A 25,548-nucleotide genomic window follows, 5' to 3' on the forward strand; every position below is an offset into this window, starting at 1 on the left:
TTCCCATCACCCAGCTATCTACTAACTCTTTCCCATCATCCAGCTTTCTACTAACTCCTTCCCATCATCCAGCTATCTACAAACTCCTTCCTATCATCCAGCTATCTTCTAAGTCCTTCCTATCATCCAGCTTTCTTCCAACTCCTTCCTATCATCCAGCTATCTACTAACTCCTTCCTATCATCCAGCTATATACTAACTCCTTCCTATCATCCAACTATCTACTAACTCCTTCCTATCCTCCAGCTATCTGCTAACTCCTTCCTATCATCCTGCTATCTACTAACTCCTAATTATCATCCAGCTTTCTACTAACTCCATCCTATCATCCAGCTATCTACTAACTCCTTCCTATCATCCAGCTATCTACTATCTCCTTCCTATTTCCAAACTATCTACTAACTCCTTCCCATCATCCAGCTATCAACTAACTTCGTCCTATTACCCAGCTATCTACTAACTCCTTCCCATCATCCATCTTTCTACTAACTCCTTCCAATCATCCAGCTTTCTAACTCCTTCCCATCATCCAGCTATCTACAAACTCCTTCCTATTATCCAGCTATCTACTAACTCCTTCCCATCTTCCAGCTATCTACTAACTCCTTCCCATCATCCAGCCATCTACTAACTCCTTCCCATCATCCAGCTATCTACAAACTCCTTCCTATCATCCAGCTTTTTACTAACTCCTTCCTATCATCCAGCTGTCTACTAACTCCTTCCTATCACCGAGCTATCTACTAACTCCTTCCCATCATCCAGCTATCTACTAACTTCTTCCTATCACCCAGCTATCTACTATCTCCTTCCTATCACCAAACTATCTACTAACTCCTTCCCGTCATCCAGCTATCTACTAACTCCTTCCCATCATCCAGCTATCTACTAACTCCTTCCCATCATCCAGCTATCTACTAACTCCTTCCCATCATCCAGCTACCTACTAACTCCTTCCTATCATCCAGCTATCTACTAACTCCTTCCTACCATCCAGCTATCTACTAATTCCTTCCCATCATCCAGCTATCTACTAACTCCTTCCCATCATCCAGCTACCTACTAACTCCTTCCTATCATCCAGCTATCTACTAACTCCTACCTATCATCCAGCTATCTACTAACTCTTCCTATCACCAAACTATCTACTAACTCATTGCTATCATCCAGCTATCTACTAACTCCTTCCTATCATCCAGCTATCTACTAACTCCTTCCTATCCTCCAGATATCTGCTAATTCCTTCCAATCATCCAGCTATCTACTAACTCCTTCCTATCATCCAGCTTTTTACTAACTCCTTCCTATCATCCAGCTATCTACTAACTCCTTCCTATCATCAAACTATCTACTAACTCCTTCCCATCTTCCAGCTATCTTCTAACTTCTTCCTATCACCCAGCTATCTACTAACTCCTTCCCATCATCCATCTATCTACTAACTCCTTCCTATCATCCAGCTTTCTACAAACTCCTTCCCATCATCCAGCTATCTACAAACTCCTTCCTTTCATCCAGCTATCTACTAACTCCTTCCCATCATCCAGCTACCTACTAACTTCTTCCTATCACCCAGCTATCTACTATCTCCTTCCTATCACCAAACTATCTACTAACTCCTTCCCGTCATCCAGCTATCTACCAACACCTTCCTATCTTCCAGCTTTCTACTAACTCCTTCCTATCATCCAGCTATCTTCTAACTCCTTCTTATCATCCAGTGATCTACTACCTTCTTCCTATCACCCAGCTATCTACTATCTCCTTCCAATCATCCAGCTATCTACTAACTCCTTCCCATCATCCAGCTATCTACTATCTCCTTCCCATCATCCAGCTATCTACTAACTCCTTCCTATCATCCAGCTATCTACTAACTCCTCCCTATCTTCCAGCTATCTACTATTTCCTTCCAATCACCAACTATCTACTAACTCCTTCTTATCATCCAGTGATCTACTAACTTCTTCCTATCACCCAGCTATCTTCTAACTCCTCCCTATCACCCAGCTATCTACTATCTCCTTCCAATCATCCAGCTTTCTACGAACTCCTTCCCATCCTCCTGCTATCTACTAACTCCTTCCTATCATCCAGCTTTCTACTAACTCCTTCCCATCCTCAGCTATCTACTAATTCCTTCCTATCATCCAGCTATCTACTAACTCCTTCCTATCATCCAGCTATCTACTATCTCCTTCCCATCACCAAACTATCTACTAACTCCTTCCCATCATCCAGCTATCTACTAACTTCTTCCCATCACCCAGCTATCTACTAACTCCTTCCCATCATCCAGCTTTCTACTAACTCCTTCCCATCATCCAGCTATCTACAAACTCCTTCCTATCATCCAGCTATCTTCTAAGTCCTTCCTATCATCCAGCTTTCTTCCAACTCCTTCCTATCATCCAGCTATCTACTATCTCCTTCCTATCACCAAACTATCTACTAACTCCTTCCCGTCATCCAGCTATCTACCAACACCTTCCTATCTTCCAGCTTTCTACTAACTCCTTCCTATCATCCAGCTATCTTCTAACTCCTTCTTATCATCCAGTGATCTACTACCTTCTTCCTATCACCCAGCTATCTACTATCTCCTTCCAATCATCCAGCTATCTACTAACTCCTTCCCATCATCCAGCTATCTACTATCTCCTTCCCATCATCCAGCTATCTACTAACTCCTTCCTATCATCCAGCTATCTACTAACTCCTCCCTATCTTCCAGCTATCTACTATTTCCTTCCAATCACCAACTATCTACTAACTCCTTCTTATCATCCAGTGATCTACTAACTTCTTCCTATCACCCAGCTATCTTCTAACTCCTCCCTATCACCCAGCTATCTACTATCTCCTTCCAATCATCCAGCTTTCTACGAACTCCTTCCCATCCTCCTGCTATCTACTAACTCCTTCCTATCATCCAGCTTTCTACTAACTCCTTCCCATCCTCAGCTATCTACTAATTCCTTCCTATCATCCAGCTATCTACTAACTCCTTCCTATCATCCAGCTATCTACTATCTCCTTCCCATCACCAAACTATCTACTAACTCCTTCCCATCATCCAGCTATCTACTAACTTCTTCCCATCACCCAGCTATCTACTAACTCCTTCCCATCATCCAGCTTTCTACTAACTCCTTCCCATCATCCAGCTATCTACAAACTCCTTCCTATCATCCAGCTATCTTCTAAGTCCTTCCTATCATCCAGCTTTCTTCCAACTCCTTCCTATCATCCAGCTATCTACTAACTCCTTCCTATCATCCAGCTATATACTAACTCCTTCCTATCATCCAACTATCTACTAACTCCTTCCTATCCTCCAGCTATCTGCTAACTCCTTCCTATCATCCTGCTATCTACTAACTCCTAATTATCATCCAGCTTTCTACTAACTCCATCCTATCATCCAGCTATCTACTAACTCCTTCCTATCATCCAGCTATCTACTATCTCCTTCCTATTTCCAAACTATCTACTAACTCCTTCCCATCATCCAGCTATCAACTAACTTCTTCCTATTACCCAGCTATCTACTAACTCCTTCCCATCATCCATCTTTCTACTAACTCCTTCCAATCATCCAGCTTTCTAACTCCTTCCCATCATCCAGCTATCTTCAAACTCCTTCCTATCATCCAGCTATCTACTAACTCCTTCCCATCTTCCAGCTATCTACTAACTCCTTCCCATCATCCAGCCATCTACTAACTCCTTCCCATCATCCAGCTATCTACAAACTCCTTCCTATCATCCAGCTTTTTACTAACTCCTTCCTATCATCCAGCTGTCTACTAACTCCTTCCTATCACCGAGCTATCTACTAACTCCTTCCCATCATCCAGCTATCTACTAACTTCTTCCTATCACCCAGCTATCTACTATCTCCTTCCTATCACCAAACTATCTACTAACTCCTTCCCGTCATCCAGCTATCTACTAACTCCTTCCCATCATCCAGCTATCTACTAACTCCTTCCCATCATCCAGCTATCTACTAACTCCTTCCTATTATCCAGCTATCTACTAACTCCTCCCTATCACCCAGCTATCTACTATCTCCTTCCAATCATCCAGCTATCTACTAACTCCTTCCTACCATCCAGCTATCTACTAACTCCTTCCCATCATCCAGCTATCTACTAACTCCTTCCCATCATCCAGCTACCTACTAACTCCTTCCTATCATCCAGCTATCTACTAACTCCTCCCTATCATCCAGCTATCTACTAACTCCTTCCTATCACCAAACTATCTACTAACTCCTTCCTATCATCCAGCTATCTACTAACTCCTTCCTATCATCCAGCTATCTACTAACTCCTTCCTATCCTCCAGCTATCTGCTAACTCCTTCCAATCATCCAGCTATCTACTAACTCCTTCCAATCATCCAGCTTTTTACTAACTCCTTCCTATCATCCAGCTATCTACTAACTCCTTCCCATCATCAAACTATCTACTAACTCCTTCCCATCATCCAGCTATCTACTAACTTCTTTCTATCACCCAGCTAATTACTAACTCCTTCCCATCATCCATCTATCTACTAACTCCTTCCTATCATCCAGCTTTCTACTAACTCCTTCCCATCATCCAGCTATCTACAAACTCCTTCCTTTCATCCAGCTATCTACTAACTCCTTCCCATCATCCAGCTATCTACTAACTTCTTCCTATCACCCAGCTATCTACTATCTCCTTCCAATCATCCAGCTATCTATTAACTCCTTGCTATCATCCAGCTATCTACTAACTCCTTCCAATCATCCAGCTATCTACTAACTCTTTCCCATCATCCAGCTACCTACTAACTCCTTCCTATCATCCAGCTATCTACTAACTCCTCCCTATCATCCAGCTACCTACTATCTCCTTCCAATCATCCATCTTTCTACTATCTCCTTCTTATCATCCAGTGATCTACTAACTTCTTCCTATCACCCAGGTATCTACTATCTCCTTCCAATCATCCAGCTTTCTACGAACTCCTTCCCATCCTCCTGCTATCTACTAATTCCTTCCTATCATCCAGCTATCTACTAACTCCTTCCTATCATCCAGCTATCTACTATCTCCTTCCCATCACCAAACTATCTACTAACTCCTTCCCATCATCCAGCTATCTACTAACTTCTTCCCATCACCCAGCTATCTTCTAACTCCTTTCCATCATCCATCTATCTACTAACTCCTTCCCATCATCCAGCTTTCTTCTAACTCCTTCCCATCATCCAGCTATCTACAAACTCCTTCCTATCATCCAGCTATCTACTAACTCCTTCCTATCATCCAGCTTTCTACTAACTCCTTCCTATCATCCAGCTATCTACTAACTCCTTCCTATCATCCTGCTATATACTAACTCCTTCCTATCATCCAACTATCTACTAACTCCTTCCTATCCTCCAGCTATCTACTAACTCCTTCCAATCATCCTGCTATCTACTAACTCCTTCCTATCATCCAGCTTTCTACTAACTCCATCCTATCATCCAGCTATCTACTAACTCCTTCCTATCATCCAGCTATCTACTATCTCCTTCCCATCACCAAACTATCTACTAACTCCTTCCCATCATCCAGCTATCTACTAAATTCTTCCCATCACCCAGCTATCTACTAACTCCTTTCCATCATCCATCTATCTTCTAACTCCTTCCCATCATCCAGCTTTCTACTAACTCCTTCCCATCATCCAGCTATCTACAAACTCCTTCCTATCATCCAGCTATTTATTAACTCCTTCCTATCATCCAGCTTTCTACTAACTCCTTCCTATCATCCAGCTACCTACTAACTCGTTCCTATCATCCAGCTACATACTAACTCCTTCCTATCATCCAACTATCTGCTAACTCCTTCCTATCCTCCAGCTATTTGCTAACTCCTTCCAATCATCCTGCTATCTACTAACTCCTTCCTATCATCCAGCTTTCTACTAACTCCTTCCTATCATCCAGCTATCTACTAACTCCTTCCTATCATCCAGCTATCTACTATCTCCCTCCTATCACCAAACTATCTACTAACTCCTTCCCATCATCCAGCTATCTACTAACTTTTTCCTATCACCCAGCTATCTTCTAACTCCTTCCCATCATCCATCTATCTACTAACTCCTTCCTATCATCCAGCTTTCTAACTCCTTCCCATCATCCAGCTATCTACAAACTCCTTCCTATCATCCAGCTATCTACTAACTCCTTCCCATCATCCAGCTATCTACTAACTCCTTCCAATCATCAAGCTATCTACTAACTCCTTCCAATCATCCAGCTATCTACTAACTCCTTCCAATCATCCAGCTATCTACTAACTCCTTACTATCACCGAACTATCTACTAACTCCTTCCCATCATCCAGCTATCTACTAACTTCTTCCTATCACCCAGCTATCTACTATCTCCTTCCTATCACCAAACTATCTACTAAATCCTTCCCGTCATCCAGCTATCTACTAACTCCTTCCTGTCATCCAGCTATCTACTAACTCCTTCCCATCATCCAGCTATCTACTAACTCCTTCCCATCATCCAGCTACCTACTAACTCCTTCCTATTATCCAGCTATCTACTAACTCCTCCCTATCACCCAGCTATCTACTATCTCCTTCCAATCATCCAGCTATCTACTAACTCCTTCCTACCATCCAGCTATCTACTAACTCCTTCCCATCATCCAGCTATCTACTAACTCCTTCCCATCATCCAGCTACCTACTAACTCCTTCCTATCATCCAGCTATCTACTAACTCCTCCCTATCATCCAGCTATCTACTAACTCCTTCCTATCACCAAACTATCTACTAACTCCTTCCTATCATCCAGCTATCTACTAACTCCTTCCTATCATACAGCTATCTACTAACTCCTTCCTATCCTCCAGCTATCTGCTAACTCCTTCCAATCATCCAGCTATCTACTAACTCCTTGCTATCATCCAGCTTTTTACTAACTCCTTCCTATCATCCAGCTATCTACTAACTCCTTCCTATCATCAAACTCTCTACTAACTCCTTCCCATAATCCAGCTATCTACTAACTTCTTCCTATCACCCAGCTATCTACTAACTCCTTCCCATCATCCATCTATCTACTAACTCCTTCCTATCATCCAGCTTTCTACTAACTCCTTCCCATCATCCAGCTATCTACAAACTCCTTCCTTTCATCCAGCTATCTACTAACTCCTTCCCATCATCCAGCTATCTACTAACTTCTTCCTATCACCCAGCTATCTACTATCTCCTTCCAATCATCCAGCTATCTACTAACTCCTTCCTATCATCCAGCTATCTACTAACTCCTTCCCATCATCCAGCTATCTACTATCTCCTTCCAATCATCCAACTATCTACTAACTCCTTCTTATCATCCAGTGATTTACTAACTTCTTCCTATCACCCAGCTATCTACTATCTCCTTCCAATCATCCAGCTATCTACTAACTCCTTCCTATCATCCAGCTATCTACTAACTCCTTCCCATCATCCAGCTATCTACTAACTCCTCCCTATCACCCAGCTATCTACTATCTCCTTCCAATCATCCAGCTTTCTACGAACTCCTTCCCATCCTCCTGCTATCTACTAACTCCTTCCTATCATCCAGCTTTCTACTAACTCCTTCCCATCCTCAGCTATCTACTAAGTCCTTCCTATCATCCAGCTATCTACTAACTCCTTCCTATCATCCAGCTATCTACTATCTCCTTCCCATCACCAAACTATCTACTAACTCCTTCCCATCATCCAGCTATCTACTAACTCCTTCCCATCATCCAGCTATCTACTAACTCCTTCCCATCATCCAGCTACCTACTAACTCCTTCCTATCATCCAGCTATCTACTAACTCCTCCCTATCATCCAGCTATCTACTAACTCCTTCCTATCACCAAACTATCTACTAACTCCTTCCTATCATCCAGCTATCTACTAACTCCTTCCTATCATCCAGCTATCTACTAACTCCTTCCTATCCTCCAGCTATCTGCTAACTCCTTCCAATCATCCAGCTATCTACTAACTCCTTCCAATCATCCAGCTTTTTACTAACTCCTTCCTATCATCCAGCTATCTACTAACTCCTTCCCATCATCAAACTATCTACTAACTCCTTCCCATCATCCAGCTATCTACTAACTTCTTTCTATCACCCAGCTAATTACTAACTCCTTCCCATCATCCATCTATCTACTAACTCCTTCCTATCATCCAGCTTTCTACTAACTCCTTCCCATCATCCAGCTATCTACAAACTCCTTCCTTTCATCCAGCTATCTACTAACTCCTTCCCATCATCCAGCTATCTACTAACTTCTTCCTATCACCCAGCTATCTACTATCTCCTTCCAATCATCCAGCTATCTATTAACTCCTTGCTATCATCCAGCTATCTACTAACTCCTTCCAATCATCCAGCTATCTACTAACTCTTTCCCATCATCCAGCTACCTACTAACTCCTTCCTATCATCCAGCTATCTACTAACTCCTCCCTATCATCCAGCTACCTACTATCTCCTTCCAATCATCCATCTTTCTACTATCTCCTTCTTATCATCCAGTGATCTACTAACTTCTTCCTATCACCCAGGTATCTACTATCTCCTTCCAATCATCCAGCTTTCTACGAACTCCTTCCCATCCTCCTGCTATCTACTAATTCCTTCCTATCATCCAGCTATCTACTAACTCCTTCCTATCATCCAGCTATCTACTATCTCCTTCCCATCACCAAACTATCTACTAACTCCTTCCCATCATCCAGCTATCTACTAACTTCTTCCCATCACCCAGCTATCTTCTAACTCCTTTCCATCATCCATCTATCTACTAACTCCTTCCCATCATCCAGCTTTCTTCTAACTCCTTCCCATCATCCAGCTATCTACAAACTCCTTCCTATCATCCAGCTATCTACTAACTCCTTCCTATCATCCAGCTTTCTACTAACTCCTTCCTATCATCCAGCTATCTACTAACTCCTTCCTATCATCCTGCTATATACTAACTCCTTCCTATCATCCAACTATCTACTAACTCCTTCCTATCCTCCAGCTATCTACTAACTCCTTCCAATCATCCTGCTATCTACTAACTCCTTCCTATCATCCAGCTTTCTACTAACTCCATCCTATCATCCAGCTATCTACTAACTCCTTCCTATCATCCAGCTATCTACTATCTCCTTCCCATCACCAAACTATCTACTAACTCCTTCCCATCATCCAGCTATCTACTAAATTCTTCCCATCACCCAGCTATCTACTAACTCCTTTCCATCATCCATCTATCTTCTAACTCCTTCCCATCATCCAGCTTTCTACTAACTCCTTCCCATCATCCAGCTATCTACAAACTCCTTCCTATCATCCAGCTATTTATTAACTCCTTCCTATCATCCAGCTTTCTACTAACTCCTTCCTATCATCCAGCTACCTACTAACTCGTTCCTATCATCCAGCTACATACTAACTCCTTCCTATCATCCAACTATCTGCTAACTCCTTCCTATCCTCCAGCTATTTGCTAACTCCTTCCAATCATCCTGCTATCTACTAACTCCTTCCTATCATCCAGCTTTCTACTAACTCCTTCCTATCATCCAGCTATCTACTAACTCCTTCCTATCATCCAGCTATCTACTATCTCCCTCCTATCACCAAACTATCTACTAACTCCTTCCCATCATCCAGCTATCTACTAACTTTTTCCTATCACCCAGCTATCTTCTAACTCCTTCCCATCATCCATCTATCTACTAACTCCTTCCTATCATCCAGCTTTCTAACTCCTTCCCATCATCCAGCTATCTACAAACTCCTTCCTATCATCCAGCTATCTACTAACTCCTTCCCATCATCCAGCTATCTACTAACTCCTTCCAATCATCCAGCTATCTACTAACTCCTTCCAATCATCCAGCTATCTACTAACTCCTTCCAATCATCCAGCTATCTACTAACTCCTTACTATCACCGAACTATCTACTAACTCCTTCCCATCATCCAGCTATCTACTAACTTCTTCCTATCACCCAGCTATCTACTATCTCCTTCCTATCACCAAACTATCTACTAAATCCTTCCCGTCATCCAGCTATCTACTAACTCCTTCCTGTCATCCAGCTATCTACTAACTCCTTCCCATCATCCAGCTATCTACTAACTCCTTCCCATCATCCAGCTACCTACTAACTCCTTCCTATTATCCAGCTATCTACTAACTCCTCCCTATCACCCAGCTATCTACTATCTCCTTCCAATCATCCAGCTATCTACTAACTCCTTCCTACCATCCAGCTATCTACTAACTCCTTCCCATCATCCAGCTATCTACTAACTCCTTCCCATCATCCAGCTACCTACTAACTCCTTCCTATCATCCAGCTATCTACTAACTCCTCCCTATCATCCAGCTATCTACTAACTCCTTCCTATCACCAAACTATCTACTAACTCCTTCCTATCATCCAGCTATCTACTAACTCCTTCCTATCATACAGCTATCTACTAACTCCTTCCTATCCTCCAGCTATCTGCTAACTCCTTCCAATCATCCAGCTATCTACTAACTCCTTGCTATCATCCAGCTTTTTACTAACTCCTTCCTATCATCCAGCTATCTACTAACTCCTTCCTATCATCAAACTCTCTACTAACTCCTTCCCATAATCCAGCTATCTACTAACTTCTTCCTATCACCCAGCTATCTACTAACTCCTTCCCATCATCCATCTATCTACTAACTCCTTCCTATCATCCAGCTTTCTACTAACTCCTTCCCATCATCCAGCTATCTACAAACTCCTTCCTTTCATCCAGCTATCTACTAACTCCTTCCCATCATCCAGCTATCTACTAACTTCTTCCTATCACCCAGCTATCTACTATCTCCTTCCAATCATCCAGCTATCTACTAACTCCTTCCTATCATCCAGCTATCTACTAACTCCTTCCCATCATCCAGCTATCTACTATCTCCTTCCAATCATCCAACTATCTACTAACTCCTTCTTATCATCCAGTGATTTACTAACTTCTTCCTATCACCCAGCTATCTACTATCTCCTTCCAATCATCCAGCTATCTACTAACTCCTTCCTATCATCCAGCTATCTACTAACTCCTTCCCATCATCCAGCTATCTACTAACTCCTTCCCATCATCCAGCTACCTACTAACTCTTCCTATCATCCAGCTATCTACTAACTCCTCCCTATCACCCAGCTATCTACTATCTCCTTCCAATCATCCAGCTTTCTACGAACTCCTTCCCATCCTCCTGCTATCTACTAACTCCTTCCTATCATCCAGCTTTCTACTAACTCCTTCCCATCCTCAGCTATCTACTAAGTCCTTCCTATCATCCAGCTATCTACTAACTCCTTCCTATCATCCAGCTATCTACTATCTCCTTCCCATCACCAAACTATCTACTAACTCCTTCCCATCATCCAGCTATCTACTAACTTCTTCCCATCACCCAGCTATCTACAAACTCCTTCCTATCATCCAGCTATCTTCTAAGTCCTTCCTATCATCCAGCTTTCTTCCAACTCCTTCCTATCATCCAGCTATCTACTAACTCCTTCCTATCATCCAGCTATATACTAACTCCTTCCTATCATCCAACTATCTACTAACTCCTTCCTATCCTCCAGCTATCTGCTAACTCCTTCCTATCATCCTGCTATCTACTAACTCCTAATTATCATCCAGCTTTCTACTAACTCCATCCTATCATCCAGCTATCTACTAACTCCTTCCTATCATCCAGCTATCTACTATCTCCTTCCTATTTCCAAACTATCTACTAACTCCTTCCCATCATCCAGCTATCAACTAACTTCGTCCTATTACCCAGCTATCTACTAACTCCTTCCCATCATCCATCTTTCTACTAACTCCTTCCAATCATCCAGCTTTCTAACTCCTTCCCATCATCCAGCTATCTACAAACTCCTTCCTATTATCCAGCTATCTACTAACTCCTTCCCATCTTCCAGCTATCTACTAACTCCTTCCCATCATCCAGCCATCTACTAACTCCTTCCCATCATCCAGCTATCTACAAACTCCTTCCTATCATCCAGCTTTTTACTAACTCCTTCCTATCATCCAGCTGTCTACTAACTCCTTCCTATCACCGAGCTATCTACTAACTCCTTCCCATCATCCAGCTATCTACTAACTTCTTCCTATCACCCAGCTATCTACTATCTCCTTCCTATCACCAAACTATCTACTAACTCCTTCCCGTCATCCAGCTATCTACTAACTCCTTCCCATCATCCAGCTATCTACTAACTCCTTCCCATCATCCAGCTATCTACTAACTCCTTCCCATCATCCAGCTACCTACTAACTCCTTCCTATCATCCAGCTATCTACTAACTCCTTCCTACCATCCAGCTATCTACTAATTCCTTCCCATCATCCAGCTATCTACTAACTCCTTCCCATCATCCAGCTACCTACTAACTCCTTCCTATCATCCAGCTATCTACTAACTCCTACCTATCATCCAGCTATCTACTAACTCTTCCTATCACCAAACTATCTACTAACTCATTGCTATCATCCAGCTATCTACTAACTCCTTCCTATCATCCAGCTATCTACTAACTCCTTCCTATCCTCCAGATATCTGCTAATTCCTTCCAATCATCCAGCTATCTACTAACTCCTTCCTATCATCCAGCTTTTTACTAACTCCTTCCTATCATCCAGCTATCTACTAACTCCTTCCTATCATCAAACTATCTACTAACTCCTTCCCATCTTCCAGCTATCTTCTAACTTCTTCCTATCACCCAGCTATCTACTAACTCCTTCCCATCATCCATCTATCTACTAACTCCTTCCTATCATCCAGATTTCTACAAACTCCTTCCCATCATCCAGCTATCTACAAACTCCTTCCTTTCATCCAGCTATCTACTAACTCCTTCCCATCATCCAGCTACCTACTAACTTCTTCCTATCACCCAGCTATCTACTATCTCCTTCCTATCACCAAACTATCTACTAACTCCTTCCCGTCATCCAGCTATCTACCAACACCTTCCTATCTTCCAGCTTTCTACTAACTCCTTCCTATCATCCAGCTATCTTCTAACTCCTTCTTATCATCCAGTGATCTACTACCTTCTTCCTATCACCCAGCTATCTACTATCTCCTTCCAATCATCCAGCTATCTACTAACTCCTTCCCATCATCCAGCTATCTACTATCTCCTTCCCATCATCCAGCTATCTACTAACTCCTTCCTATCATCCAGCTATCTACTAACTCCTCCCTATCTTCCAGCTATCTACTATTTCCTTCCAATCACCAACTATCTACTAACTCCTTCTTATCATCCAGTGATCTACTAACTTCTTCCTATCACCCAGCTATCTTCTAACTCCTCCCTATCACCCAGCTATCTACTATCTCCTTCCAATCATCCAGCTTTCTACGAACTCCTTCCCATCCTCCTTCTATCTACTAACTCCTTCCTATCATCCAGCTTTCTACTAACTCCTTCCCATCCTCAGCTATCTACTAATTCCTTCCTATCATCCAGCTATCTACTAACTCCTTCCTATCATCCAGCTATCTACTATCTCCTTCCCATCACCAAACTATCTACTAACTCCTTCCCATCATCCAGCTATCTACTAACTTCTTCCCATCACCCAGCTATCTACTAACTCCTTCCCATCATCCAGCTTTCTACTAACTCCTTCCCATCATCCAGCTATCTACAAACTCCTTCCTATCATCCAGCTATCTTCTAAGTCCTTCCTATCATCCAGCTTTCTTCCAACTCCTTCCTATCATCCAGCTATCTACTAACTCCTTCCTATCATCCAGCTATATACTAACTCCTTCCTATCATCCAACTATCTACTAACTCCTTCCTATCCTCCAGCTATCTGCTAACTCCTTCCTATCATCCTGCTATCTACTAACTCCTAATTATCATCCAGCTTTCTACTAACTCCATCCTATCATCCAGCTATCTACTAACTCCTTCCTATCATCCAGCTATCTACTATCTCCTTCCTATTTCCAAACTATCTACTAACTCCTTCCCATCATCCAGCTATCAACTAACTTCTTCCTATTACCCAGCTATCTACTAACTCCTTCCCATCATCCATCTTTCTACTAACTCCTTCCAATCATCCAGCTTTCTAACTCCTTCCCATCATCCAGCTATCTTCAAACTCCTTCCTATCATCCAGCTATCTACTAACTCCTTCCCATCTTCCAGCTATCTACTAACTCCTTCCCATCATCCAGCCATCTACTAACTCCTTCCCATCATCCAGCTATCTACAAACTCCTTCCTATCATCCAGCTTTTTACTAACTCCTTCCTATCATCCAGCTGTCTACTAACTCCTTCCTATCACCGAGCTATCTACTAACTCCTTCCCATCATCCAGCTATCTACTAACTTCTTCCTATCACCCAGCTATCTACTATCTCCTTCCTATCACCAAACTATCTACTAACTCCTTCCCGTCATCCAGCTATCTACTAACTCCTTCCCATCATCCAGCTATCTACTAACTCCTTCCCATCATCCAGCTATCTACTAACTCCTTCCCATCATCCAGCTACCTACTAACTCCTCCCTATCACCCAGCTATCTACTATCTCCTTCCAATCATCAAGCTATCTACTAACTCCTTCCTACCATCCAGCTATCTACTAACTCCTTCCCATCATCCAGCTATCTACTAACTCCTTCCCATCATCCAGCTACCTACTAACTCCTTCCTATCATCCAGCTATCTACTAACTCCTACCTATCATCCAGCTATCTACTAACTCTTCCTATCACCAAACTATCTACTAACTCATTGCTATCATCCAGCTATCTACTAACTCCTTCCTATCATCCAGCTATCTACTAACTCCTTCCTATCCTCCAGCTATCTGCTAATTCCTTCCAATCATCCAGCTATCTACTAACTCCTTCCTATCATCCAGCTTTTTACTAACTCCTTCCTATCATCCAGCTATCTACTAACTCCTTCCTATCATCAAACTATCTACTAACTCCTTCCCATCTTCCAGCTATCTACTAACTTCTTCCTATCACCCAGCTATCTACTAACTCCTTCCCATCATCCATCTATCTACTAACTCCTTCCTATCATCCAGCTTTCTACAAACTCCTTCCCATCATCCAGCTATCTACAAACTCCTTCCTTTCATCCAGCTATCTACTAACTCCTTCCCATCATCCAGCTACCTACTAACTTCTTCCTATCACCCAGCTATCTACTATCTCCTTCCTATCACCAAACTATCTACTAACTCCTTCCCGTCATCCAGCTATCTACTAACACCTTCCTATCTTCCAGCTTTCTACTAACTCCTTCCTATCATCCAGCTATCTTCTAACTCCTTCTTATCATCCAGTGATCTACTACCTTCTTCCTATCACCCAGCTATCTACTATCTCCTTCCAATCATCCAGCTATCTACTAACTCCTTCCCATCATCCAGCTATCTACTATCTCCTTCCCATCATCCAGCTATCTACTAACTCCTTCCCATCATCCAGCTACCTACTAACTCCTTCCTATCATCCAGCTATCTACTAACTCCTCCCTATCTTCCAGCTATCTACTATTTCCTTCCAATCACCTACTATCTACTAACTCCATCTTATCATCCAGTGATCTACTAACTTCTTCCTATCACCCAGCTATCTACTATCTCCTTCCAATCATCCTGCTATCTACTAACTCCTTCCTATCATCCAGCTATCTACTAACTCCTTCCCATCATCCAGCTATCTACTAACTCCTTCCCATCATCCAGCTACCCACTAACTCCTTCCTATCATCCAGCTATCTACTAACTCCTCCCTATCACCCAGCTATCTACTATCTCCTTCCAATCATCCAGCTATCTTCTAACTCCTTCCTATCATCCAGCTATCTACTAACTCCTTCCCATCATCCAGCTATCTACTAACTCCTTCCCATCATCCAGCTACCTACTAACTCCTTCCTATCATCCAGCTATCTACTAACTCCTCCCTATCATCCAGCTATCTACTAACTCCATCCTATCACCAAACTATCTACTAACTCCTTCCTATCATCCAGCTATCTACTAACTCCTTCCTATCCTCCAGCTATCTCCTAATCCTTCCAATCATCCAGCTATCTACAAACTCCTTCCTATCATCCAGCTTTTTACTAACTCCTTCCTATCATCCAGCTATCTACTAACTCCTTCCTATCACCGAACTATCTACTAACTCCTTCCCATCATCCAGCTATCTACTAACTTCTTCCTATCACCCAGGTATCTACTAACTCCGTCCCATAATCCAGCTATCTACTAACTCCTTCCTATCATCCAGCTTTCTACTAACTCCTTCCTATCATCCAGCTTTCTACTAACTCCTTCCCATCCTCCAGCTATCTACTAACTCCTTCCTATCATCCAGCTTTCTACTAACTCCTTCCTATCATCCATCTTTTTACTAACTCCATCCTTTCACCAAACTATCTACTAACTCCTTCCTATCCTCCAGCTATCTACTAACTCTTTCCTATCCTCCAGCTATCTCCTAATCCTTCCAATCATCCAGCTATCTAAAAACTCCTTCCTATCATCCAGCTTTTTACTAACTCCTTCCTATCACCCAGCTATCTACTAACTCCATCCTATCATCCAGCTATCTACTAACTCCTTCCTATCATCCAGCTTTCTACGAACTCCTTCCTATCATCCAGCTTTCTACTAACTCCTTCCCATCCTCCTGCTATCTACTAACTCCTTCCTATCATCCAGCTTTCTACTAACTCCTTCCCATCCTCCAGCTATCTACTAATTCCTTCCTATCATCCAGCTATCTACTAACTCCTTCCTATCATCCAGCTATCTACTATCTCCTTCCCATCACCAAACTATCTACTAACTCCTTCCCATCATCCAGCTATCTACTAACTTCTTCCCATCACCCAGCTATCTACTAACTCCTTTCCATCATCCATCTATCTTCTAACTCTTTCCCATCATCCAGCTTTCTACTAACTCCTTCCCATCATCCAGCTATCTACAAACTCCTTCCTATCATCCAGCTATTTACTAACTCCTTCCTATCATCCAGCTTTCTACTAACTCCTTCCTATCATCCAGCTACCTACTAACTCCTTCCTATCATCCAGCTATATACTAACTCCTTCCTATCATCCAACTATCTGCTAACTCCTTCCTATCCTCCAGCTATCTGCTAACTCCTTCCAATCATCCTGCTATCTACTAACTCCTTCCTATCATCCAGCTTTCTACTAACTCCTTCCTATCATCCAGCTATCTACTATCTCCTTCCTATCACCAAACTATCTACTAACTCCTTCCTATCTTCCAGCTATCTACTAACTCCTTCCAATCATCCAGCTATCTACTAACTCCTTCCTATCACCAAACTATCTACTAACTCCTTCCAATCATCCAGCTATCTACTAACTCCTTCCTTTCATCCAGCTATCTACTAACTCCTTCCTATCCTCCAGCTATCTGCTAACTTCTTCCTATCACCCAGCTATCTACTAACTCCATCCTATCACCAAACTATCTACTAACTCCTTCCTATCATCCAGCTATCTACTAACTCCTTCCTATCCTCCAGCTATCTCCTAATCCTTCCAATCATCCAGCTATCTACAAACTCCTTCCTATCATCCAGCTTTTTACTAACTCCTTCCTATCATCCAGCTATCTACTAACTCCTTCCTATCACCGAACTATCTACTAACTCCATCCCATCATCCAGCTATCTACTAACTTCTTCATATCACCCAGGTATCTACTAACTCCTTCCCATAATCCAGCTATCTACTAACTCCTTCCTATCATCCAGCTTTCTACTAACTCCTTCCTATCATCCAGCTTTCTACTAACTTCTTCCCATCCTCCAGCTATCTACTAACTCCTTCCTATCATCCAGCTTTCTACTAACTCCTTCCTATCATCCATCTTTTTACTAACTCCTTCCTATCACCAAACTATCAACTAACTCCTTCCCATCATCCAGCTATCTACTAACTTCTTCCTATCACCCAGCTATCTCCTAACTCCTTCCCATAATCCAGCTATCTACTAACTCCTTCCTATCATCCAGCTTTCTACTAACTCCTTCCTATCATCCTGCCTTCTACTAACTCCTTCCCATCCTCCAGCTATCTACTAACTCCTTCCTATCATCCAGCTTTCTACTAACTCCTTCCCATCCTCCAGCTATCTACTAATTCCTTCCTATCATCCAGCTATCTACTAACTCCTTCCAATCATCCAGCTATCTACTAACTCCTTCCTATCACCAAACTATCTACTAACTCCTTCCAATCATCCAGCTATCTACTAACTCCTTCCTATCATCCAGCTATCTACTAACTCCTTCCTATCCTCCAGCTATCTGCTAACTCCTTCCAATCATCCAGCTATCTACTAACTCCTTCCTATCACCAAACTATCTTCTAACTCCTTCCCATCATCCAGCTATCTTCTAACGCCTTACAATCATCTAGCTATCTACTAACTCCTTCTCATCATCCAGCTATCTACTAACTCCTCCCTATCATCCATCTATCTGCTAAGAGTGATTGTGAAACAGTGGCCCTCATTCAGAGCCGCTCGCTATTTGTGGTCGTTCGTTCTAAAACAAGGGGTGGCTATTCAAATGAACCGTTCACTAATTGCGGTCTGTTCATGCCTCTAAGTCTGAACGAGCGAGCAAAACTTGCGGTTGTAATTTTGAAAAATACGCCCCCTTGCCGCTCGCACCATACGTCATGTCCGTTATTTATTAGATTAATAGAGTACATCGAACAGCATATGAATTGCTCGCTATTCTTGTGGCTGGTTTTTTCAACCGCTATTTTGCGAGCAGTTCTGAGTAAAAAAAAAAACAAGTGATGTGGTCAATGACGCTGCTGTATTAATTATGCACTCCCTTAAAATGCCCGTTTTGACCTTTAAGCACGCCTGCGTTCGAATTCCACTCCCCGTTTTCAAGCACCTTCCCCTGTTACCACCCACATACACCTCCTTCTGTCACTCAAAATAGCAGGCATTCGCTATATAGCGAACAAACGATTTTCGGCTGCACTGACTGGTTCGCGCATGCGTATTAAAATCCGTACGCAAGCGCAGATGTACGAACATCGGTCAGAACTAACGAGCGACCGCTTACGAGAGGCTCTGAATCAGGGCCAGTGTCCATTTGTGGAAGGTAACGGGGGGGGGGGGTGCTATAGTAACTTAGACATGTCATTACCTTTTTCAGGGGCGTTTTGCAGACTACAACTGCGTCCTCATATGCAGCTGTAATGACCCGGTGGCATAGGGGTCTATTTACTAAGCAGTGTTAGGAGACAGAGTGAAAAGTGATAAGTTGCCAGCCAATCAGCTCCTCACTGCCATCTCACAGGCTGTGTTTCAAAAATGACAGTTAGGAGCTGATTGGCTGGTACCTTATCATTTTTCACACTGTCTCCTAACACTGCTTAGTAAATAGACCCCTTAGTTGTGAGATGACATGAACACTGTTTGCCCAATGGTGGGTCTTTGTACGCAAGCAGATCAGAGAAGCCAGCGTTGGGCATCTCTGTGTGGCTGCAACATTTGCATATCTTTTCAGATCCTTGGAATACGGAAAAGCAGCAGTGATGTAATTAGCTCTGAATCAGGCCCTCAGCTATCTACTAACCTAATGCAGTATACGTTTATAGGTCACTGAGTTCTGTTTCTGGATTCTGGTACATACTCCAAATCCTGGTATATGCAATATACCACCATAAACTATATTCTCTACTCTGTATATCATGCACCTAAGTCTCCGGCCCAGAGGGACCATCATTACATCCCCAACACACCAAATGATATGATAATTCTCCCCACACTCTAATTTCTATATCTCTTTCCCAGCGGGATGCCCGGGACCGTCGTATCTCCCAAATGGTGGAAGAGGTGCAGAGCATTATGCAGAAGCTGACAGCACAGATCAGTCTCTGGGACTCAAGGTTTCATAGTATCTCCAACTCTGGGATCCATAATGACAACCTGAAGGTAAGAGACAGGACCTCACTGTTATATCCTTGAATAGTAACTTGTGTAGATTCACAGCTGCTCCCTCTGATGGATACCGGAGGTTATTAATGCAGTGCAAAACCAGCCCTGGAACCACCATGTGCCCCTTGTCTTGTGCATAGAGTTCCACAGAGGAGCATAGGCTGGAGGAATAAGATGGCTGTGTTTGACAGAGGTGGTAATTAGGACAAGCCAAGAGCAGGAATTGCACAGAACAAGGGCGTTTCTAGTGAAATAAGGGCCTAATTCAGACCCGCTCGCTAGCGCTGAGCGCTTGCAAGCGGGTCGATGTTGGCTCCGTCGTCCGCATGCGCGAGACCCGAATAACGACGGCCAAGCCGTCATTATGGTCTCGCACCAAAGGGGGCGTGCTGTCGATGGTGATTGACAGCACGCCCCCTTTGGTGGGCGTTCTGGGGATGTGGCTGCCCAGATGGGAATGCCTACCGTCTGGGGCCGGCCCCACTGACATCACTAGTGATGTCAGTGGGAGTGCTTTTGGCTCTGATACAGCCAAAAGCACTCCAGGGCTTGTGGGAACAAGACCCTACCACAAGGGTCTCGTCGCAAGCCCGATGGTCGCGATGGTCTTGACCATCGCGACCATCATTTTGGCCGCTCGCTATAGCTGTGGGTTGTCACCCACAGCTATGCAAGCGGCCAGGAGGCCGCTTTTAAAAAAATAATGACGGCCCTGATTCAGAGCGAGCGCTCTGTTAGAGCGTCCGGCTCTGAATCAAGGCCTGAGTGCACTGGTGCAGAAATTATGCATTCTGCAGAGCAAGATTATGGAAATTAGCTAAATGGGTAGAAATAGCGCATTTGTGTTTTGTGAAAGGGCTCATTTCACTCCACTGGGACAAACTGTGCAAAAAATATTGTTTCTTTTTCTGCATGTTGAGAGATGTGCGGTTCGGTTTTGCTGAAAACTGAACATACTCGCACTTTGGGGTTCCGAGTCGAACTGAGCCCTGGCTTGGATCACTTTTGGGGTTCAGTGTAGAACAGAGTCTCGGCACGGATCACTTTTAGGGTTCAATGTAGAACAGAATCCTGGCACGGATCACCTTTAGGGTTCAATGTAGAACAGAGTCCCGGCACGGATCACTTTTAGGGTTCAGTGTAGAACAGAATCCCAGCTCGGATCACTATTAGGGTTCAGAGTAGAACAGAGTCCCGGCACGGATCACTTTTAGGGTTCAATGTAGAACAAAATCCCAGCTCGGATCACTATTAGGGTTTAGAGTAGAACAGAGTCCCGCCACGGATTACCTTTAGGGTCCAGTGTAGAACAGAATCCCAGCTCGGATCACTATTAGGGTTCAGAGTAGAACAGAGTCCCGGCACGGATCACTTTTAGGGTTCAGAGTAGAACAGAGTCCCAGCTCGGATCACTATTAGGGTTCAGAGTAGAACAGAGTCCCGGCACGGATCACTTTTAGGGTTCAGAGTAGAACAGAGTCCCAGCTCGGATCACTATTAGGGTTCAGAGTAGAACAGAGTCCCAGCTCTGATCATTTTTAGGGTTCAATGTAGAACAGAGTCCCGGCACGGATCACTTTTAGGGTTCAATGTAGAACAAAATCCCAGCTCGGATCACTATTAGGGTTTAGAGTAGAACAGAGTCCCGGCACGGATCACTTTTAGGGTCCAGTGTAGAACAGAATCCCAGCTCGGATCACTATTAGGGTTCAGAGTAGAACAGAGTCCCGGCACGGATCACTTTTAGGGTTCAGAGTAGAACAGAGTCCCTGCACGGATCATTATTAGGGTTCAATGTAGAACAGAGTCCCAGCACGGATCACTTTTAGGGTTCAGTGTAGAACAGAATCCCAGATCGGATCACTATTAGGGTTCATAGTAGAACAGAGTCCCCGCACGGATCACTTTTAGGGTTCAGAGTAGAACAGAGTCCCGTCATGGATCACTTTTAGGGTTCAGAGAAGAACACAGGGCCTGATTCATAGCCGCTCGTAAGTGGCCGCTCGTTCGCTCTGAGCGATGTTCGCACAACTGCGCATGCGTATGGGTCGTAATGCGCATGCGCAAACCAGTCATTGCGGTCGGAAATCGAGCGCTCGCAAAACAGCGAGGGACTGCTAATTTGATTGACAGAATGTACCGTTTGTGGGTGGTAACAGGGGAAGGTGCTTGAAAACGGGGGAGTGGAGATCCGAACGCAGGCGTGCCTAACAGTAAAAAGGGCGTTTAATGGGAGTGCATAATTAGTAAAGGAGCGTCATCGACCACATCACTTGGTTGTCTTTTAGCCTGAACTGCTCACAGTGATAGCGGGAAGTAAATCCTACCACAAGCACTGCGAGCAGTTCAGATGCCTTTCAATGGTCCCGATTAATCTAATAAATACCGGAGATGACGTGTGATGCGAATGGCAAAGGGGCGTCTTTACAAAATAGCGAGCGCAATTTTCGTTCACTCACTCAGACATAGAGGCATCAACAAACCGCAAAGAGCGAGCGCTCAATTTAAATAGCTGGCCCCTTTTTTGGAACGACCGTCCACAAATAGCGTCCAGCTCTGAATCAGGCCCAGAGTCCCGACATGGATCACTTTTAGGGTTCAGAGTAGAACAGAGGGCCTGATTCAGACCCAAGCTCAGGAGACAGGCATGCTGGCGAGTGTAGTCCTCCAAGGTCTACGGAGACCGCATTGCATGTGACGCGTTCATTGGCCCCTGGAAGGTAACTGCAGGTCCCGGGTCAGGCAGCCCACCATGACTAATACTGTATATTTATATAAAACATATTGTGATCATGTCCCTTTAGTAAAAGAATCTTTATGTAGTATGTTGTGTCTATCTCCATCACTAGAGACCCCTATAACTGCCCCAGTACAATATGAAGGCTTTCCATGGCTGCAGTAACTATACATTTGGGGCGATTTGATTCACCGCGCTATTATGTCGGACTGCAGGAATTATTCTCGCACCCTTCTGAGGTGTGAGCAGGAACCTAACTGAAGTGCCAGCCGCCGCCATGCTGTTTTCTGGATTAGCGCAGTGCTAAGAGCCTCGAGGTTGGCACTTTAGTCAGAGAATGCCGGTTAGTGCAACTCAATACCCAGTTTAAGGTGCAGATTTAACAGCGCACTGAATGTAATAGCTCCGGGAACACCTTCCTGTGGCTAATCAGCATCACGCTGAACTGAATCGCCCCCAAATCTATATCTCCCGCAGCCATGGATGTGCGATTCCCCCGAGATAGGATTCCTTCAGTTTTATTCAGACTGACACAGAGCTGGTGGTGCTGCAGACTGACTCTGAGCTGCTGGTGCTGCAGACTGACACTGAGCTGCTGGTGCTGCAGACTGACACTGAGCTGCGGGTGCTGCAGACTGACTCTGAGCTGCTGGTGCTGCAGACTGACACTGAGCTGCTGGTGCTGCAGGCTGACACTGAGCTGCGGGTGCTGCAGACTGACACTGAGCTGCTGGTGCTGCAGGCTGACACTGAGCTGCGGGTGCTGCAGACTGACACAGAGCTGCTGGTGCTGCAGACTGACACCGAGCTGCTGGTGCTGCAGACTGACACCGAGCTGCTGGTGCTGCAGACTGACACTGAGCTGCTGGTGCTGCAGACTGATACCGAGCTGCTGGTGCTGCAGACTGACACTGAGCTGCTGGTGCTGCAGGCTGACACTGAGCTGCTGGTGCTGCAGACTGACACTGAGCTGCTGGTGCTGCAGGCTGACACTGAGCTGCGGGTGCTGCAGACTGACACTGAGCTGCTGGTGCTGCAGGCTGACACTGAGCTGCGGGTGCTGCAGACTGACACTGAGCTGCTGGTGCTGCAGACTGACACTGAGCTGCTGGTGCTGCAGACTGACACAGAGCTGCTGGTGCTGCAGACTGACACTGAGCTGCTGGTGCTGCAGACTGACACCGAGCTGCTGGTGCTGCAGGCTGACACTGAGCTGAGGGTGCTGCAGACTGACACTGAGCTGCTGGTGCTGCAGACTGACACTGAGCTGTGGGTGCTGCTGACTGACACCGAGCTGCTGGTGCTGCAGACTGACACCGAGCTGCTGGTGCTGCAGACTGACACTGAGCTGCTGGTGCTGCAGGCTGACACTGAGCTGCTGGTGCTGCAGGCTGACACTGAGATGCTGGTGCTGCAGGCTGACACTGAGCTGCGGGTGCTGCAGACTGACACTGAGCTGCTGGTGCTGCAGACTGACACAGAGCTGCTGGTGCTGCAGACTGACACCGAGCTGCTGGTGCTGCAGACTGACACCGAGCTGCTGGTGCTGCAGGCTGACACTGAGCTGAGGGTGCTGCAGACTGACACTGAGTTGCGGGTGCTGCAGACTGACACTGAGCTGCTGGTGCTGCAGGCTGACACTGAGCTGCTGGTGCTGCAGACTGACACTGAGCTGCAGGTGCTGCAGGCTGACACTGAGCTGCGGGTGCTGCAGACTGACACTGAGCTGCGGGTGCTGCAGACTGACACCGAGCTGCGGGTGCTGCAGGCTGACACCGAGCTGCTGGTGCTGCAGGCTGACACCGAGCTGCTGGTGCTGCAGGCTGACACCGAGCTGCTGGTGCTGCAGGCTGACACCGAGCTGCTGGTGCTGCAGACTGACACCGAGCTGCTGGTGCTGCCGGCTGACATCGAGCTGCTGGTGCTGCAGTCTGACACTGAGCTGCTGGTGCTGCAGACTGACACCGAGCTGCTGGTGCTGCAGACTGACACCGAGTTGCTGGTGCTGCAGGCTGACACCGAGCTGCTGGTGCTGCAGACTAACGCCGAGCTGCGGGTGCTGCAAGCTGACACTGAGCTGCGGGTGCAGCAGGCTGACACCGAGCTGCTGGTGCTGCAGACTGACACTGAGCTGACACTTCATCTGTCTCTATCATCACTCTGCGTCTTTCTCTCTTTCTGCGGCTTCTGGTGGGATCAGGATCAGCCACATTTACTGCCACACTGGATGGTGCTGCTGAGAGGGCAGCGGTCCCTGCACCCCTGTATACAGGTAATGCGGAGGGTATATATGTGGTATATGTCTGCACCCCTGTATACAGGTAATGAGGAGGGTATATATGTGGTATATGTCTGCACCCCTGTATACAGGTAATGAGGAGGGTATATATGTGGTATATGTCTGCACCCCTGTATACAGGTAATGAGGAGGGTATATATGTGGTATATGTCTGCACCCCTGTATATAGGTAATGAGGAGGGTATATATGTGGTATATGTCTGCACCCCTGTATACAGGTAATGAGGAGGGTATATATGTGGTATATGTCTGCACCCCTGTATACAGGTAATGAGGAGGGTATATATGTGATATATGTCTGCACCCCTGTATACAGGTAATGCGGAGGGTATATATGTGGTATATGTCTGCACCCCTGTATACAGGTAATGAGGAGGGTATATATGTGGTATATGTCTGC

The 25,548-nt window shown here is 44.7% G+C and overlaps 1 protein-coding gene across 1 annotated transcript in view; it reads left to right on the forward strand.

The window, feature by feature from the left end:
* MAB21L3 (mab-21 like 3) overlaps positions 1 to 25,548 on the forward strand; it is a 251,372-nt gene that overhangs the window by 191,483 nt on the left and 34,341 nt on the right. The window contains exon 2 of the mRNA XM_088472445.1: positions 19,969 to 20,109. Coding sequence (XP_088328571.1) covers positions 19,969 to 20,109 — 141 coding nt within the window. The remainder of the gene's footprint in view (positions 1 to 19,968; positions 20,110 to 25,548) is intronic.

This window comes from Taudactylus pleione, unplaced genomic scaffold (assembly GCF_031769625.1).
Source record: "Taudactylus pleione unplaced genomic scaffold, aTauple2 ptg000123l, whole genome shotgun sequence".
NCBI lineage: Eukaryota > Metazoa > Chordata > Amphibia > Anura > Myobatrachidae > Taudactylus > Taudactylus pleione.